At 45.7% G+C, this 20,896-nt stretch overlaps 1 protein-coding gene across 9 annotated transcripts in view; it reads left to right on the top strand.

The window, feature by feature from the left end:
* Window positions 1–20,896, top strand: part of PRDM2 (PR/SET domain 2) — a 348,925-nt gene that overhangs the window by 286,121 nt on the left and 41,908 nt on the right. For 7 of the 9 annotated variants that reach the window (XM_085608682.1, XM_085608678.1, XM_085608685.1 and 4 more), the window contains one exon: window positions 845–5,483. In XM_085608682.1, the coding sequence (XP_085464808.1) occupies window positions 845–5,483 (4,639 nt within the window). Of the gene's footprint in view, window positions 1–844; window positions 7,596–20,896 lie in introns of all 9 variants that reach the window. The other 2 variants (XM_085608684.1, XM_085608681.1) reach the window with 1 other exon arrangement.

Raw genomic sequence — 20,896 nt, 5'->3', positions numbered from 1 at the left:
AAAAATGTAAGCAAGCATCTGTAATGCAGTAGGTCTCGTCTTTACGCGAGTTTGAGCATTGGCATTGTAAATGACAATGCCTCTTATTTATGTTTTGGTTTTTAAAACCTAAATAAAAGGCATTTTCATTTACAATACCAATAGCTTAAACTCTTTCATATGTGAGACCTATTGCACTGCAAATGCTTGACGGCATCGCAGAGTTGCCCCCTTTTGTCTCCCATGGCCCAGTTTACTGCGAGTTAAATAAACAAGCCGGTGGTCACAACTGTGCTCGAGAGACCCTCCTGCAGTAAGAGAAACTCATTAAAGAAAATAGTGCTTACAGACTAAAGAAGACGTACCATTTAACAACCAAAGTAAATGGGCTTGTACTCATGGGAGGTTATAAATGAAGACATGACGGTACCTAAGGCGGTACTAACAAGCCTAATAAATCAGAAGCCAGCATTTAAGAAGGACAATGACACAAGCTAATGACAACTATGGGCGTAGAGTGGGCGATGCTTGAAGTACATACTCCAATACAGCATGGCTCGCAGCGCATGCGCTGCCAAGGTTCGACCTGAAAATCGCTTCGCAAACACTTAAGCTAGCAACAGCCTGGCACTTCAGCGAAGGCTTTTCCGCTTGCACAGTGTTTTTTTCTATTTATGAATTGCATTGCAGATAGTGTTTTAACAAGTAGTACAGTTGAAGGATAGTATTTGCAGACAGTTTTTACTATCTTTATCTCTTTTAAAGTTTGTCCAGAAATTCAGTATTTGGTCACAGAGAATGTTAAAAGTCTAAAGAACACGCGAGTAAAAAATAAATCAAAGTAAATATATTTCTGTTTTTCTAGGCCTTAAAGAAAAAGATGAAACATCATCGGTTTCCCCAATCTTATCATTGGAACAAACTGCTTTGATTCAAGAGATGGTAAACCAAGATGCACTTCCTAAGTTAATGATCCCTCCATCTTATGAACCACAAATTATATCTGAAAGCAATCCAGAATCATTAACTGTTTGTGAAGGAGGAATTTATAGAAGCCGTGCACACAAAGAAGGTTCTGAAAATGAAGATGTGTTTGCAAATGAAGAAAATCTGGAAACTTGGGAGAAATCAAACAGTACTTCAGAGGAACCCCGACAACCCTCTCCCAAGAAAAAGGTAGCCGTCAAAACACCAAAAATAAAAAAGGAATCCAATGGTGATCTTCCCGATGCCTTTATGTTCCCTTGCCAACATTGTGAAAGAAAGTTTACAACAAAGCAAGGGCTTGAACGCCATATGCATATTCACGTTTCAAGTCTTAATCACGCCTTTAAGTGCAGATACTGTGGAAAAGCATTTGGTACACAAATAAACAGACGAAGGCATGAGCGTCGCCATGAAGCTGGGCCAAAACGGAAACCTACAACGCTACCTTCAGAAGATGTTTCAGACAACAGAATATCGTTGGATGATACTTCCCTCAAGACCTCTGATGAACAAAGTGTGGCCAGCTTTGCACAAGATTGCACAATCTCAGAGTCTGATAAACTTGGCCACGAGGCCACCTATCCTTGCCTGAAGGAAGAGAATATGGAACCTCAAGGTTTTCATCCATGCAAATATTGCAAAAAAGTTTTTGGGACCCACATAAACATGCGTAGGCACCAGCGTAGGGTTCATGAACGACATCTTATACCCAAAGGTGTCCGACGAAAAGGACTGCTTGAAGAAAAACAGTCCCAAAAGGAGCAAACCCAGCCGACCCAAAGTGTATATACTACGAGTACAGAGTTTGAAGAGGACAATGAAGCAGATGATGTATATATAATGGATGTTTCTAATAATATATCAGAAAATTTAAATTATTATATTGATGGTAAAATAGAGCCCACCAGCAGCACTAGTAATTGTGAGGTAATTGAAGTTCCATCCAACTCTTCGGAGATGTATGGGATTAATTGTTTACTTGCACCTGTCAAAATTGAAATTACACAAAATATGCCACCACACACACCTACTACTGATAACCTTAAAGACTCCTCAAATAGCGCACCGAATGAATCCAAGAAGAGGAGAACCACTAGTCCTCCTCTTGTACCCATCTTAAAAACTGAAGTGAAAGCTGAGCCTGTAACTCCATGTTCACTAAACCTTCCTCTCAGTGTTTCAGTTAGTGACAGCTCACCCTTCCACAAAGAAAAAAATGTTTTCTTATCTTCAAAGTTGAAGCAGCTCCTTCAGACGCAGGACGGAAATAAATTAAGCTCGTCAATATTGACTGAAGCTGCAAAACTGTCGCCTAGTGTATCCTCATCCATACTGCCTGCAGTTTGTAGTAGATTCAAGCGAAGAACCAGCACTCCACCCAGCTCTCCACAGCACAGCCCAACCGCTCAAAACTTTGGAAAACCAGTTGAAGGAAAGGGTGCATGGAATGAGGGAGTAGGTACAAAAATTCCCAAGTTAGAAAGCCATGATAGTTCACCTGCATGGAGCTTGTCAGGGAGAGAAGAAAAGGAAAGTATGAGCCCATTGTGCAGTGACGATTTCAAAGCATCGAAAGACTGGACAGCTAACGTTTCATTTAGCAGTGGGTTTAATCAGCAGCCTCTAGATTTATCCAGTGGTGTAAAACTAAAGTCTGAAGACATGTGCTCTCCAGGTCCTTGGGAGTCTGTACTAGACCTTAGTGTGCATAAGAAAACATGTGATACTGAAGGTCAGGAACCAAAAGGGAATACCTTGGTCCAGACATGTGGCATTCTTAAGAAAAAGAAGCCTACCACATGTATGCTTCAAAAGGTTCTTTTGAATGAATATAATGGAATGGATGTGATCATAGAAGATGGGCCATGTTCAAGTACAGTTACAGGTCCGTGTCCACCAGAACAGCAGCAGTCACACACCGAAGCTATATCTTTTTCTCCTGCAGCTTCTCTTCTGACCTGTTCCCATATCCTTCAGATTTATGATCTCCCCTCATGTCCCACACTCCCACTGCTGATTCCTACAAATGTAGGTTCTCCTCTGACATGCCATCCAGAAATAACTATTTCTACAACACTGTCTCTCTCGCCTAATGTTTTAACTTCACTACCAGAATCTACACACATGACTCCCACTCGTTCTTGCATATCACCTTCAGCTTCTACCATGCTTTCTCCACTTCCAGAACCCTCAAGTACTACTACCAGTCATACTTGTCTGTCACCTTCATCCTCAACCAGAATAATTTCTTCACTTCCGGAAACTGCAGAAGTTTCCCCTGAACAACCATGTACATCACCTCCCTCTTCTAATATTCTTTCATCGTTTGCAGTGCCTGCAAATGATAAGCATGTCGATTCTTGCGAATCATCTCCTCCCCAAGCTACCATTCTTTCTTCCCTTCCAGAACCTATAAATGTGTCTCTCATTCATTCTTGCACCCCTGACCTTTCCTCATCTGCAGTTTTGTCTCCAGTTCCAGAGCCTGCAAATGTTGCTTCTACTCATTCTTGCACATCACCACTTTCTAACAATAGCCTACGTTCCCCTCTTCCTGTTCTTTCACCTACGGTGTCTCCCTCTCTGTCTCCTGTTCCCTCAGATGACCCTTCGGTTTCTTCCCCTGGCCCTCCTACACTATCTCCATCGTCTTCGTCCGACTCCTCGGACTCCTCTGATTCTTCCTCCTGCTCCTCTTCTCCACCACCACTTTCAGTAGCATCATTTGTCGCTTCTTCCCCAGGCACGGTTGCTCCCCCTGCATTACTGATTAAACAGGAGGTGATGGAAGAGCAGGTGTCTCCTAAAGAAAATCCACACATTGCAAGCGAACCGAGCTCCCTCAGAGAGAACTTCAGTAAAAACATTGTGTGCAATGTCTGTGAATCACCCTTCTTTTCTATTAAAGAACTTACAAAACATTTATCTACTCATGCTGAAGACTACCCTTTCAAATGTGAATTTTGTGTGCAGCTGTTTAAAGATAAATCTAGCTTAACTGAACATCGATTTTTGCTACATGGCGTTGGAAAGATATTTATTTGCTCTGTCTGCAAAAAGGAGTTTGCCTTTCTCTGCAATTTGCAGCAACATCAGCAAGATCTACACCCCGATAAAGAATACACCTATCATGAACTTCAAAGTGGCACTCTTCGGCCCCAAAATTTTACAGATCCAAGTAAAGCAAATTTAACTCCAACGATTAGCCTTCCAGAAGAGTCTGTACCTCCATGTGTTGAGGAGGAAGAAGATTTAGATGACTCATCGGAAGAACTTTACACAACCATAAAAATTATGGCATCAGGAGAAAAGTCTAAAGATCCAGATGTTCGGATGGGCCTCAATCAGCACTACCCAAGCTTTAAACCACCCCCGTTTCAGTACCACAACAGAAATCCCCTGGGAATTGGAGCTACTGCCACAAACTTTACTACTCATAATATTCCACAAACATTCACTACTGCTATTCGCTGCACTAAATGCGGAAAGAGTGTGGACAACATGCCAGAATTACATAAGCACATCTTGGTATGTGCTTCTGCAAGTGACAAAAAGAGGTATACCCCTAAGAAAAATCCAGTGCCACTAAAACAGACTGTGCAACCTAAAAATGGGCTTCTAATTCTAGACAGTTCTGATAAAAATGCTTTCAGGCGTGCTGGGCAGCCCAAAAAAATGCAGTTCAGCATAGAAATCAGTAAAATGTCTGGTAACAAACTAAAAACGAGTGCCCTGAAAAAAAAGAATCAGCTGGTCCATAAAGCAATTTTACAAAAAAAGAAGTCTGCAAAGCAGAATGCAGACCTCAAAACAAACGTGCCCAATCCAGAACCACACATTTGCCCTTACTGCAACCGACAGTTTACATACTTTGGAAGTTTGAATAAGCATGTGTCTTACAGCTGTCCAAAAAAGCCTGTTTCTCCTGTCTCCAAAAAAAATAGTCCACAGCCTCCCAAGAAAACTAAAAAAGCTTCCTCTTCCTCAAACAGCGAAAAAAACAGCAGTCAACGGAGACGTACAGCAGATGCAGAGATTAAAATGCAGAGTACGGAGACTCACTTGGGCAAAACCAGAGCACGAAGCACGGGACCTGCACAAATTAATTTGCCTACAGTATCTGAAAAACCTAAACAAAATGTGAAGTATGTATCTGCTGTTAAATCTAAGAAGCAGTGCTCACCACCTATTGTAAGGACCTCCAGCCCTGTACGAATGGTCAAAATTCCTCAAGTTATGGAATTAAAAAAACCCAAAACAGGCTTGCTTGATCTCCCACCTCCACCCGCAAGCAAAAAAACATCTGGGAAACTGCATGTACGAGTGCAAAGAAATAAAGCCACGTTGCAAAGTAAATCTTCAGGAGCATGTAAAAAAAGAATAGAACGGTTTAACATGAAATCTAAAAAAAAATCTTGCGGGCCGATCACACGAAGTTCACAGTTTGTAACAAGCACTGATGCAACAGAGAACAGAAAAGAAGACAGCATTGGAAAGCAAGACCTGAAAGACTTAAGGTAACTGATTTTATGTGATATGCCGTTTTTTGAGTTGTGGTAAATACGCACTCAACAGGCACTCACTCGTTATTCTGTCTCCTGCCACATGGTATATTCTGTGGCTTGCTCAGCACTACATGTTTGCCTAAAAAGGTCTGATAAGGTACTTGAGACCATCTTGGAAGGAACATCTTCAAAGGCAGAAAGAGCAGCGAAAAAGAAAACCAAATGGGTCAATGAGAAACATGATGATAGCAAATGTTTTATAGAAAAGGTAGTTGTTGTAAGTGTACATAGAAGGTTCTGCAAGCTATTTAATGATATTTTAAAATTGTTTTTTATTTTAATGTGGTTAACTTGGTTGATCATACATCTATTGAATGTACTTTCGAACACTAAATGTCCCACACCAGTTACTGTAAAATGCAGGCACCCCGGATATGTTTTTATTGGTATTTTGCGTACCAGGGCTCATACCAAAATGAAGAATAAAGCTATTATCCCAGAGCTGCACCATTACCCCAAGAACCACTGTGTGGAAATCTGTATTGCTTGCATATTAAATGTGTATATATTTCACATCCCTCAGCATTATTTAATACCCTTGTCCCAGTCTCCTTTCCCTGAGTTAAGTGTCTATTGGTGCCTAGACTTGAGACTTTGGGGTATGTCACGCTAAGGCAGTCCTGTGCCAGAAACTGAAATTCAGGTCCTCGTATTCTCTGACATTGTTTGTCATTATCCTGTGTTTAATACGCCAGTTTCTCAGTCACCACCATGAACCATGTATTCCGAATCCTTAGGTTGTATCCTGGTGTCTCAGTCCTCACCCACCCTCCACTCCTCCCCCAACCTCAAAGTTTGAGAATTCTTATTGTGCCAGTAACATCAAGAAAGAGTGTCTTCACGTTGGTGTTTATAAAGTTTGTACATTTCCTCTGAGGGTGCAGCCAACAATGTAACCAATTAACATCTTGCTAGGTCTGACCAAGTTAACTTGTGAATGCTATTTAGCACTTTATTCCAGTTGTTTGTGTAAGTGTGGCCAACCCAACAGGATATTGACCAGTATGCCCTTTTTCCCACTATCTCACCAACATGTGTACATGCATTTGGTGTCCATTTGATGTAGCCTGTGTGATGTGAAGTGCTATTTGTATAGTGACTCTTGCCTTGTGCATGTTTTGTTATGTTGTTGTTCCCCCACAATATCTGATCTAATTAGTCTTCGTGTAAGGTAATTGACAGCCATTTGCCTTTGACTCCATCCGTATTTTACAATTTATATAAGTGGCTCGAGTCTGTGATGTGTGGGTTTCAATCAGCGTTTCAGATAGAGTGAGTAGTCTGAAGTTAACCTCCCTAATTCTAGGCTTCATAACCCAGTACCTCACATGCAAGTCTAAAAATCTTTTGCCCTCTGGTAACCCATTTTCTTCCTTTAAATGTGGGAATTGTTTGATTTGGCCTTTACGGAAAAGATCCCCCAGTGTGTCATGTATGCCCTTACCTCTAGTACTTTAAATTTATGTTGTTCATCCCTGGTAGAAAAACTGCATTGTTTAAAAAGAGGTGTGAAGGGGGCCTGGCTAGGCTGTCATCGCAATCGCGTCCCAAACCCCCAGTATACATTGTTACAGCAGAGATATAAAGATAAGTGTCTCTGTCTGTGTTGTGCTGCCAAGTATCTTCTAATCGAAATCTGCCAGTCAGAACATTATCTATATAGAACAGTTATTTTTGTGTCTACGTGGGACCAATTCAGTTGGTATCTCAAGCGGGATGCTTGATAATATTTAAGTAAATGAGGTATGTTCAGTCCCACTCTTTAGGGTTAACTGTTACTTGCTTGCAACCAAATCTTGCTGTTTTGTTTTGCCGTATGCAGTCCAGGCACACATTTTATGATACATTTATCTTTACATTTTCAAAGATTTTTGTTGAAATTTATGTAATAAGGATATGCGAAATGATACAGGCAGAATGCAATGCATTACGGCAGTGGTTCTTATTCTTTCTACTTTTGTGGAGCCCCACTGAATCTTTACCGGAACCCACTAACTCATTATTGGAAGATGGCCAAAGTAATTTCTATGATTTGAACTTCAAAACAATTCACAAAATACAAAGGCAAGTATGCTGTAAACAAATGCTGAAATATTGTAATATTTTGTTTAATTCACAATCAAGTATAGAAAAAGTTTTCACATTTTCAGTATTGCTTCTTTATTCGTATATACTTTATTAATTTAAATGTATTAATTTTAATATTTATATGTAATTTGGTAACACAGTCCTGGATCCCCTGAGTAGGCCTCATGCTCTCCCAGGGGTCCTCAGACCACAGGTTAAGAGACATTGAATTAGGGATGTCACCTCATGAAATCAGAATAACAAAATTGTTTGCGAAAGTAACATGAGAAAACGAGGCTATCAATTAGTCAAACATTTATAGAGCACCGCAACTCACCTGTGGGGGTCTCGAGTCACTTGGGAAGTTGGCTGCAGTGTGGTGGGTTGTTCAATCGAACAGCCAGGTCTTCTGAATTGCTGGAACAAAACTGCAGTCCTGAGGTGCAGCGGAAGGTTGTTCCATGCCTTGCCCGCCAAGTGTGAGGAAGAGAGTCTTCCACTGTTAGTTCGGCAGATCTATGGGGTGTCTGCGTGGAAGAGGGAAGCAGATCGAATGTGTCAGGGCGGTTGATTGAAGGTCAGGCATTTGTTGATGTATTCTGGTCCTTCTTTGTGCAAGACCTTGTAGGCGTGTGTGAAGTTGATAACAGGAGCCTTATGTGGTTGAATAATTATTTATTAACATAACTGAACACCACCACCAGTGCACTCCTCCTTTGTCCAGTACCTCCCTTCAACTGTCACTGATGCTTACACAGAGCTTCAAATCGAATCACATGCTCGCACAGCGACCGCACTAGAATCTTAGTTATAACACCAAACATCCCTTCCAGTTATACAATAAAAGGCAGTAAACATGGAGTGCCGTAAATGATTGCAATAAAAAAAGAAAATGAATAACAAAAATAAAACATAATCAATATATATGTTCTGACACTTAAAACTACATAAAAGCTAGATAAAATACATAGGAAAAATATAGACAACAGACCTACCTAAAAGGAAACTTATCCTAAAATTGTACTAGAGTAGAACAAAACAATGTTCAACCATTTCCCTTACACACAAAACCAGACATTCAAATAGGATTCCTTAGCAACCTTTTTCCATCCACTGATAACTGTACCACCTTTTGCCCGACATTGACAGACTAGCCATCAGTAGCCCGTAATTTCATTTTCAACTCTCGCATCATTTCACATTCTTTGAAGAGTAAACTTGTGCTCTTTACCTCCAGGAGTTTCCTGTTCTTCCCATAACTTTCATCAAAATTCTTACTGACACGATCAAGATTTCCTCTTCTATATATGTGATTCTCACATTCAAATCAGCAATTCTTTTGATGTTCCATACTTTCCTATCACTTAATCTCACATCATTTTTCAAAACCTATGTCATCTCAAAAGGACCTGTAAACTGACTTTCTCCTTTTCTCACCCTCCGGAGGTTTTTTTTTTGTATTTTAATCAACATTCCAGTCTTAAGGCCTAATCCACTGATCCTTTTTAGGTCTCGGCTGGCATGGGCTGTGCACATGCGCAGTCTCGCTGGCGAGATTTAATGTTTTGGAGGAGTTTTGGTAAAGGGCTTTAAGCCCCGCCCCTCTTTACCATTGGCTGGCGTCACCGTTTATGCTAAACGGTTGCCAGCCATTGGAAAAGAGCTTGTTGCGAACTTTATTTTCGGCTTTTTCGCCCGTCCCACTTGGAAGGGCTCGCCTGCTTTCCTTCTAACGTAAAAGGTTTCTTATCTTTATGGGGCCAAACACATGGCCCCATAAAGACAAGAAAAGTTTTACTTCAGAAGGAAAGCAGGCGAGGCCGTCCAAGCGGGACGGCAGAAAAAGAGAAAAGTATACGTCATGGCAAGCACTTGTTTTAGATTATCTACGTGTTAACACTGTATACATTTTATACTATAAAACCAATTTAGAGTAAGGTTTTCACCGCGGAGGGCGAGCTAATTAAAACTGTGAGAGGATAACGTCTCCTCCCTGTCCCTTTCCACTTCATCCATCGCCGCATTTGCATATCGATTACTTAATTCCAAATTATCACCATGTTAATTTAACTATCACATTGCGCACCATTTGTCATGAACTACAACGCCCAGAAATTCAGTCAGTCACGGTTTGCCCGCTGGGTAGAGCAGTCCATCTTGCTTTGTTTCATACACGCAGCACCCAGTCAGAACTAAAATACCAATACTACCTACTGACAGCTTAAAAATGGCGTTGTGACGTTACATCCTCTTCACCACGACCTTCCCCTGTCGGAGAGATTGCATGTCGGGTATTGTAATGTGGCAGACACCATGCTCGCATTCATGGTCTACTGCCACTTGAGAACTACAAGACCCAGCCCCCCTCCTAATCCACTGGCCTCCGTGCTTGTGCTCCCGCGCTCACTAATTCGTCAAGTACTTTTGTCCAACTGGGCGCACTTGACTACCGAATATCAGTACTTGATCCCACCATAAAGCTACAAGCATTTTAACTTACTGAGCCTTATAGATCATGGCTACGAATTGCTTCCGACCCGACCATCTCTCCCACCAACAAGCTCGTAGATTATGGGATTGAGGAGTTAAAAACACAAAGACAGATCTTATTTTATTGTGGTTTAAAACAATGAAGGGGTTTATCTTGTATTTGTTTTAATTAGTTTTAATTAACTTAAAAATAAAGTTATACCTTATACATACAGCGTCAAATTTTTCTTGAGTGAAATCAGTAGGGTCGACAAAACGCCCACATCCATAGGGCGATTATCTTGCGTTTTCTTTGGTGTTTTCACCGTCCCACAGTGCATGTAACGTAGGGGTTGGCGTCACTCCGATTTCAATGGAATGTATTTCGATAGCAGATTTTAGTTCTATAGTAGTGAGTTTGGGGATGGGGTTATACATTTTTTGCATTGGCGTTCCTTGCTGTACTAGACACTCTAAACCTCATATCTCCATCAGCTCTTTGACCGGTCCAGTTAACCAATAAATATTTGGGTGTACTGTCACCACTGGCTGTTTACCAGTCACTTATAAAGTAAGCAAGGTCTGTGACGGGCCCATGTTACTATGCAATAATAGGGATGCTGTTGGGTAAAGTCCTCCAAGGTTCTCATACAGTGACCTAAATACATGTATCGGGTAAGCGCTTTGCCTTTAGAATAGATCCTGGAGTAACGCGTTACCCCTGTGGGACAGGCAAAGAGGGAGTGCCAAAGTAGTTGCCTTGATTGATCAAAAGGAAAAGTTATAGCTGCTCAAGTCATATATAAAGGGGCGGTGTAGGCTCTCTGATCCGACATTTAAATAATCATCGGACGCAGTCGGTTTTAAGCTGTCTATTCACTTTGCAGTTGAAACAGGTATACATACCAGCAAGAGTTGAATGCTTTTTTGGTCTTAAAAGTTGGCTCGTAACTTGTCAACTTGATGTCTAATTAGGGGTGAGATTGAATATAGTGGAGGAAAACTACTCAAAGATGCTATGCTACAACTCGACAAAGCTGTCACAAATGAGTTCTTGGCACATGATTTGCCAGAACATCCTTTCTATCTGCAGAATAAAGCATAAATAAAGAAATCCGGTATTTGTAAAGCCCCTAAGGGTCTCAAGGCGCTGGGGCCGTCGGGGAGATTAAGTGAGCTATTGCAGAGTCACGTGGTGCTGAGCTGCCGCCGTGAGTCCTGCGCTCCGGGGTCAGCCGCCCTGGGCACTGCGCCACACCACTCCCATAGGTCATCTCACCATTGGCGTGCTGCTTCGCACTGCAAGAGGTGACCTATGCTATACTTGGCAAGACACTGTTTAATCACGTACGTGTATTGCACCTGGTAAATACTTGAGTCCTTCACCCCACAACACGCACAGTTTTAGGGGGTCGCCTTTTTACTTGAACCATTTGAAGACTCTGTTTATTGGAGTGTTACATCTATCCGCTACGAGGAGCTGTATAAACGAGTAATAATTACATTACTTTTTTTCCTTAGTGCAGAATTAGTGTACAGGAAAGCTGGAGCCTCCAGAGCTGACTTCAGAGTAGTTTGTCTACGCAGTCTTTTGGACATCCATTCTGTTTTACTTAAATCACATTTTGGTGGCCATGCGCAGGCATTAACCCGCTACTCTCCTCCAGACCACAAATTGGGCTGTGGCAGAATGAAAGCAAAGGTTCAGTGGTAGAGCGAGTTTGCTGATATCTATTCATTCAGTCAGCACTTCAGCTCCCTACAGTCTGACTGAAATACAAATCGTATTGTTGTGGGAACAGAGAAGTGCCGCATTTTGCGACGCACGTTTCGCCTGTTGACATATTGTATGAGACCTCTGTCGCAACATAGTTCTCATGTGTATTGTGACGCTCATTATATGTTCTCTTAAGATCGCCATGCTTCTGTAGTAGGGGATCTCTGTGTATAGTCATAATCTAGTGAATAGTCCCGCCCATGTGCGCGGACCCCGGAGCAATAAAAAATAATCTCTAAAAGGTGACAAATCATGCAGACCTGCATACACCTTTAAGAGAGAATTTAATTTAAAGACAGATAATGCAGCCTATACCCACAGGCTACACTGTCCAGTACTTCAACTAGAATTCCACCAAAATCCACAAACAGCACTGCCTGTCCAGTTTTTCTCCACATAGGAAAAAACCCTGCCTCTACCAGCAAAAGCCTCTGGAATGATAGAGAGGAAGGAGTGGACAGACAAGCCCCATAGGCTGCCATTATGTGGCTTGGAACAGGATACTGTGCCTTTAAGAAAACTTTCCAGTTTTCCAGAACTTTCCCCAGTATCCCAGAATGCCCAGCAGGTCCCATTTACTTTCAGTTCTTTTTTCCGGCTCCTGCTAGCAGGACCCTGGAGCATTGAGCTCTACCTTTTTCAAGGTTTTCATTGAGATTTTGGCAATTTTTGTCACTTTTTCTTGTGTTTAGTAGCTGGTACTGTCAACATGCCTGGCTTGTTCGACAAGTGCCCGGAATGTGGTCGAAAGAAGGCTAAAACTGACCCACACGAGGTGTGCATAGCTTGCCTTCCCCAGTCCCACGTGCCTGAAAGCTGTACCATCTGCCACTCGTTTTCAGCCAGAACCCTGAGGGACAGGATGAAGAGCAGGCTTCAAGCTCTGGAGGAGCGAAGACTGAAGGCACCAGGTGGGTCTGGAGGGGCTGATTTGGCCCATACTGAGGCCTCTGTGGGGCTCCCCAGGGGCAGGAAGACCAGTAAGCGCTCCCGCTCCCCGTCGACGTCGAGGGCGTCGACGGCGACGTCGAGGAGGATGACCACCGTCTGTTCGCCGTCTCCCCAGGGCTCTGGGGAGAAGCGGCGTCGGCGATCGCCGTCGAGGGACCTGAATAGGCCGCCGTCGACTACATCGGCGTCGTCGGCGACGACGCCGTCTTCGGCTGCGTCCAGCGGTCGACGTCGAGAGAAGACCCGGCGTCGGCGTTCGGCGTCGAGGGATCGCAGCTCGCCGTCGATGAAGAGAAGGAGATCGCCGTCGAGGCGGAGATCGCCGTCGAGGCGGAGATCGCCGTCGAGGCGAAGGTCGCCGTCGAGGCGAAGGTCGCCGTCGAGGCGGAGGTCGCCGTCGAGGCGAAGATCGCCGTTGAGGCACAGGTCGACGTCGAGGAAGAGAGAGTCGCCGGGATCGGTGTACTCAGTGGTGTATACCCCGCCTCGGAGGTCTCCGTCGCCTCCTCCTCTCCCACCTCTGCCACCGCCTCCTCCACCACCGCCACCTCCTCCACCACCGTCTCCACCTCCTCCACCGCCTCCTCCGCGGCCGCGGACTCTGTCTCCGCCACCCCAGCCTCTGTTGCTGCCAAGCACTCCTGCGGGACCGCCGCCGGTCCCCCCGAGGTCGGTTTCCCTTCCACGGTACCCGACTCCGCCGCAGGGGACCCCGAAGCCACGACGCCCACGGTCGCCTGGACCAGCGAGACCGGCGGACAGGCCTAAGCCGAAGACGTCGCGCTCCCGCTCTCACAGGAGGCGACGATCGCGGAGCCGAGGGCGATCCTCGTCAGACTCTAGACAACGCCGCAGAAGGTATAGGTCCAAGTCGCGCTCCTCGGACAGGGACCTTTCCCCGACGCTGTCGGACTCCCCGGGGACTAGGGTGTCGCCGGTGGACGACTTGGTCTCGTTCCAGGAGGTGCTGTTGCGAGGGGCTGCGAAGCTGAATATCACGGTGACGGTTCCAACACCCACGACGTCCGTGATATTTGAGACGCTTCATAAAAGACACTTGTCTCGCCCCCTCCTGCCTCTCGTGCCTGGACTAGTGGAACCAGCCTTGGAACTGTTCCTCACTCCCGCAACAGCGAAGGCCGCTCCGTCCAGGCTCATGAAGAAATATAGGGCCCCGGAGTCGGATCCGTCATTCTTGAGAGGGGACCCGAAGCCGGATTCGGTTATCGTGACGGCGGCGAGAAAACAACATGCGACCGCCCCGGCCTCCACGGTGCCACCGGACAAGGAAAGCCGCTGGCTGGACTCTGCGGGCAGGAAGGTGTGTGGTACCGCCGCCACCACGATGAAGGCGGCGAGTGCAGGGGCGTTGTTGGGCCGTTACGACTGGGCACTGTGGGAATCCCTGCAGCAATATGCGGACCTCCTGCCACGAGACAAGAAGGAGGACTTCTTGGAGACGGTGCGCGAAGGCATGCTGGTTTCTAACCAAACGATCAGCGCAGCAGCGGATATATCGCTATTGGCCGCCCACGCCTACTGTCATGGCGTCCACCAGCGGCGCCATTCCTGGTTGCGCCTGACGTCCCTCAAGCCGGAGGCGCAGCAGAGAGTGGCCAACCTGCCCTTCTCGGGGGAAACCCTGTTCGGGAAGCATGCGGACGATGAAATGGCCCGCATGAAGGCTGAAGCGGAAACCCTGACGGCCGTCGGGTTAGAGAAGGCCGAGAAAAAGAAACGACCGTTCCAGAGGAGGTTCGGGTCGTCGGGCCGAGGGCGTGGGCAGGGCTCGGGACAGCAGCAGCCACAACAGCAGCAGTTCCGCAAGCCCTTCCAGAAGCGCCAGAGGGGTAGAGGTGGCCAGCAGGCTACTACCACAAACAAGGGCCCGGCCGGGTCTCGGCCCTGAGCTGTTACTTCCCCCTCAACCGTTACCCACTCCAGTGGGGGGAAGCATTCGATTTTTTCCGGCAGAGTGGAGAAAAATTACTCAGGACAAGTGGGTGCTGAATATTGTTTGCAATGGATACAGTCTTCGGTTCATCAGCCCGCCTCCAGCGATTCCGCCGGTCAGCTCTCGCTTCCAGCTGAGGGAGCTCCAGGCGGAGGCAGACATCTTGTTGAGAAAAAAGGCGGTAGAAGAAGTACCTTTGTCTCAAAGGGGAAGAGGTCTGTACTCTCGGTTCTTCCTCGTTCGCAAGAAGGACAAGAACGAGTTCAGGCCCATTCTGGATTTGCGACAAGCAAACAAGTGGATTCGCAGAGAGAAGTTTCGCATGCTATCGTTGCACCAGATTTACCCTCAGCTGCAACGGGGAGACTGGCTCTGTGCCATAGATCTACAGGATGCGTACTTCCATGTGCCCATAGCACAGAAGCACAGGAAGTTCCTGCGATTCCAAGTCGGCGCCAATCACTATCAATACACAGTACTGCCATTCGGGCTAAAGTCTGCTCCCAGGACTTTTTCGAAGTGTATGGCGGTGGTGGCGGCACACCTGCGGAGGAACAAGGTGTTTGTCTACCCGTATCTGGACGATTGGCTGATCAAGGCGTCATCCTTCGAGGAGGCGCAAGAACACTTCCGTTGGACGTGCGAGCTCTTGAACAAGCTGGGGTTACACGTCAACATGTCCAAATCGGTCCCATCTCCGGTACAGTGCATACAGTACCTGGGGGCCTCCATAGATACGCGGTCAGCAAGCGTGTCTCCTTCGGAGGAGAGACGGTTATCACTCCTTCGGAAGGCTCAGGACCTCAGGACTGCTCCATCGACGACTGTGAGGAAGGTGTCGTCTCTACTGGGATCGATGGCCTCCTGTATCTTCCTCACTCCGCACGCACGTCTACAGATGCGACCACTGCAGGAGTGCTTGGAGGATCAGTGGGATCAGAAGACAGGCTCTTGGGACGACAAGATCCGACTGTCTCTACATGCTCGTCAGTCTCTGAAGTGGTGGTGTTCGGCGGAAAACCTCCTCCAGGGGGTTCCCTTCCACAAGGACATTCCCACGACGAATGTGGTGACGGATGCTTCTCTCCAGGGCTGGGGTGCGCATTCCGGGGACCTGCAGATTCAAGGGAAGTGGTCTCCTTTGGAATCGACGTACCACATCAATTTCCTGGAACTCAGAGCTGTCTTCCTGGCACTGAAGGCTTTCCTTCCGTCCTTCCAGACCAACTCGCTGCTGATACAGACGGACAATACAACCACGATGTATTACCTCAACAAGCAGGGGGGGTCGAGATCGCGCACTCTGTCGCAGGAGGCGCAGGCGATCTGGCGCTGGCTGCTGGCCCGAGGACTGACGATTACGGCCACGCATCTGCCAGGGGTGCAGAATGCTCAGGCGGACGCCTTGAGCAGGCTGATTCAGGAAAACCACGAATGGGTCATAAACGACGAAGTACTAGGAGAAGTCTTCGCAAGGTGGGGGACTCCAGACGTAGATCTGTTCGCCACCGCCGAAAACAGCAAATGCCGAGACTTCGCATCCAGGTACTACCAGCGGGGGACGCTGGGGAATGCGCTATGGATCGATTGGTCGAACAGCTTTCTGTACGCTTTTCCACCCATTCCCCTGATTCCGGCGGTGCTCATCAAGCTGTCCCAGTCCAGGGCGCGGATGATCCTGATCGCCCCGGAGTGGCCCAGGCATTGGTGGTTCACGGACCTTCTTCACCGGTCTCTCCTTCCTCACATGCGGTTGCCGTGCAGGCCGGACCTTCTCACGAAGTTCGGGGGGCGGATGGTGCACCCCAACCTCTCGTCTTTGAGTTTGGCGGCATGGCTCCTGAAATAGTGCAATATGGTCATCTGAATCTACCAGACGATTGTATGGACATTCTGAAGGAGTCTAAGCGACCTTCCACTAGGACATCCTATGCTTACAAGTGGAAGAGGTTCTGTATCTGGTGTAAGTCCAAGAACTTTGATCCGACAACATGTAAGGAAGATGTCATCCTTCCATACCTTTTGCATCTGGCGCAGTCTGGCCTTAATTTCCATTCCATTAAGGTTCATCTGGCTACTTTGACTGCTTACAGGAAGTGCCCTTCACAGACGTCCTTCTTTCAGATTCCTGTGGTCAAGGATTTTTTGGAAGGCTTGAAGAAGGTGTTCCCTCCTGTCAGACTTCCCTCGCCTTCTTGGGACTTGAATGTGGTGCTGTCCAGACTGATGAGAGAGCCTTTTGAACCTATTCACAAGGCTTCATTGCAGCACCTATCCTGGAAGGTGGCGTTCCTAGTGGCCATTACATCGGCCCGCAGGGTGAGTGAACTTCAGGCATTATGTTGTCAAGAACCTTATACTGTGTTTCATGCTGCTAAGGTTGTGATGCGTACTCACCCTAAGTTCCTTCCTAAGGTTATCTCTGACTTTCATGTCAATCAGACCATAACTTTACCTACGTTCTTTCAGAATCCCTCTTCACCAGCGGAAAGGGCTCTCCATTCCCTGGATGTCCGAAGGGTGTTGAAATTTTATCTGGATAAGACCAAGGATATTCGTAGGTCTGACCAATTGTTTGTTAATTATGGCTCAGTCAGGACTGGTCTTGCGACCTCTAAGCAGTCCATCTCTCGGTGGATTGTGTCCTGCATACAGTTGTGTTATCAAAAGGCTAATAAGACCTTAGGGGGTAAACCTAAGGCTCATTCCACCAGGGGCAAAGCTGCCACGACGGCTTTGCTGCGTAATGTTCCGATTGCGGAAATTTGTAAGGCGGCCACTTGGAAGTCGGTCCATACCTTTGCTGCGCATTACTGTCTGGACACGGATGCCAGGGCAGATGCTCAGGTTGGGCAGGCTTCGCTGCGAAATTTGTTCGCACAGTAGTGGTAGTGTCTTATGTGTTCTCCACCGCTTTTGTTGTGTGGGGATGGGCTTGCCATTCTATTCACTAGATTATGACTATACACAGAGATCCCCTACTACAGAAGGAGTAGTTTCTTTTCTGTAACTCCAGTTCTGTAGTAGGGGTATCTCTGTTATAGTCATAAGCGCCCGCCCTCCTCCCCGGTGGAGAGATTCTTATTCATATGTAGAATGCTACAGGTCTGGCGTGCTACGCCTTCAAAAAGAACTGAAAGTAAATGGGACCTGCTGGGCATTCTGGGATACTGGGGAAAGTTCTGGAAAACTGGAAAGTTTTCTTAAAGGCACAGTATCCTGTTCCAAGCCACATAATGGCAGCCTATGGGGCTTGTCTGTCCACTCCTTCCTCTCTATCATTCCAGAGGCTTTTGCTGGTAGAGGCAGGGTTTTTTCCTATGTGGAGAAAAACTGGACAGGCAGTGCTGTTTGTGGATTTTGGTGGAATTCTAGTTGAAGTACTGGACAGTGTAGCCTGTGGGTATAGGCTGCATTATCTGTCTTTAAATTAAATTCTCTCTTAAAGGTGTATGCAGGTCTGCATGATTTGTCACCTTTTAGAGATTATTTTTTATTGCTCCGGGGTCCGCGCACATGGGCGGGACTATTCACTAGATTATGACTATAACAGAGATACCCCTACTACAGAACTGGAGTTACAGAAAAGAAACTACTCCATCATTTTTATGAGCCCGTTTACCTTGCGTGATGCCTTTGTGTGCATCATATTTTGCAGTGTGCAATTGAATTAAGAAACGTCCCGTTTGTTCTTTAGCTTTAACATCCTAGATCAATGGGACATCGGCACATTTTAAATAGCAAACGGACGTCGCACCTAGGGGGTGCGGTTTACAAATGCAGAGATGCCATTACAAAATGTCATGGTCAAGCGGGATGAATGCACGTGTAGGGGGAGCGTCCCCGTAAGAAGTGGTTCAGGTGGGCTTTCTCCAGTTCCAAAAAAGTGAAGTTGTGGCGCCAAGTACCGCGCGATTTCCGCATGGCTCACTGGAGCGGGGATTTCTCTGCCCATATCCTTTCTCATGGCGGGTGCCATGCTGTTCCTTTGTTGGTTTCAGAGACTCCTTTTGTTGCCAGTGCGTGCAGGGGCCAACATTTTATTTGTTCCAACCGTCACCCGACCCTGGCTTGCAGGCATCACGTTTCAAGTCCAAACCTGGCGCATAAGGTGTTTACTCGTCACTAAAATTAAAGGTATCCTGGTCGACTTTTCTTAATTGGACCCATTATTGCTTCAGGGAAAGGCTTGATACCTGCTCCAAGACCTTTGTGATTGTCTCCGGTTACGTCTGCATCATCAGACAATCATTTATTTCTCTCGCGTTGAGATTCTAAGACTGTATCGGACTTCTTTCGGTCTCCCACCTCACAACCGGTTGTGCTGTGTGATCTCATCACACTTAAGAAATACAAGGGTGCGAGTTTCAGGTGTAATGCTAGCAACTACTTTTGTTTTCTTCTAACGGAGCATGTATGCCAAGTTCAAAAGTTGGTCCATGCATGTGCCTGGTGGGTGGTCTACAATGCTGGAGTGATTACTGCTTGTTTTAGTTAAACAACATCTTCTCACCGGAGGCACTGCGTGACAGCATTCAGTCTCCCTAATTCCCTGATATGTCACTTTAATAAGGCCAAATGCAAAAAGAACAATTGATGGGCAGACTGCAGAACAATGTTCTACATTCACCCCAGTACAGAGATCTAGGCCTAAATCCATCGTTTTTTTGCTCACCATGCCATTCCAGTTTGGACCCAGCCATATGCAAATCAGTCTTGACCCTGCGCCCAATGAGAACAGTCCCGTCCGAACTGCCAGGCCAGGTCTTTCCTGGGCTGGAAACAAGCATCCTAGGACCGTTTTGGGGCTTTCTGCCCTCATCAGCCAGGATAGCTTAACTCCAGTGGCATGGAGAGCATGGGACCCACGTCTGGGCATACCCGTCCCATTCGGTGTGACAAATTGCAACAAGCATTAAAAATGCAATAGGTCTCGCCTTTGATTAAGTTAAACCCATTTGCTTTGCTAATGGTATTGTATAGCAAAGCAAATGGCTTTAACTTAATAAAAGGCGAGACCTATAGCATTTTCAATGCTTGTTTACTATCATACCATAACTTGTGTTTAGTATGGGTATCTTCAACAATAGTTTTGCTAATCATTTCCAAATCTACTTTATAGGCGGTAGAATTTTTTAACCATGCAGGATTACTTTTGGTTCTTGGAAGATGGCCTCTCATAAATTCAAATGGAGAAATGTTTGTCCGATCATCGGCCGTAATTATACACTTCCATACATTTTTTTGAATTTGTAGTTGGAGTGGGATTATAAAGAGAAGTGGTGCAATATTTGATTCCCACTCACTTAAAATAATCTTTAGCTTTATTGGACACAACTTGTACACCATTATCGGTGATGATGGTGACAGGTAATCCTTCCGGTGTGAACACCTTATCCAAAAAACACAACACTGTGTCATTGACAACTTTCTCCACCACCTGCACCTCTGGCCATTTCAAAAAGATATCCGTAACAGCAATAATGTACTTTGGTTGCTCTCCAAAAGGACCCCATGATATCCACAGCTACAGTATTCCATGGTTCTTTGAGAACAAAAGGTTTGCACATATTAGGCCCCAAAGTTTTGAGTGACTTATCAGAATTAGCACAATTTATACAATTTCTAACTATTCTATCTATAAAGCTATCCATTCCTGGCCACCAATATCCTTTTTTTAACTCTTTGCTTTGTTCAACAATTCCTCCATGACCTTGAATGGTAATAATATTCCTCTATGTAGACGGTGGAACTATCCGGTCTCCTCTCCAAATTAAACCGTCCTCCGAAGTCCGTTCATTCATTTCCCCAACACTTCTGATTGCACCTTTTGTGGGACATCTATTAACCATGTATACTAGCGCTTTTTGTTGAAAGTCATCTTCACTGTACTCTTTCATCCACATTTCTTTATCTATAGCCGGAAAACCATAATCATGTTCCCATGCTATATGATACTCCTCATTCATCTTGAACAAAAAATCAGTGGTAACATTTTCTTTGCCTGGCACATAAACAATCCTATACATAAAATCCTACAGTCTATTGGATATTCTTGCTATGTGTGCAGACGCTTTTATCAAGCCCTCCATGGTAAGTAATCTGATCAAAGGTTTATGGTCACTTATTAGCGAACATTGCTTACCC

This window comes from Triturus cristatus, chromosome 1_2, assembly GCF_964204655.1.
Source record: "Triturus cristatus chromosome 1_2, aTriCri1.1, whole genome shotgun sequence".
Classification (NCBI taxonomy): domain Eukaryota; kingdom Metazoa; phylum Chordata; class Amphibia; order Caudata; family Salamandridae; genus Triturus; species Triturus cristatus.
The sequence above is the reverse complement of the archived record's forward strand: the minus strand, read 5'-3'. Positions and strand labels throughout refer to the sequence as shown.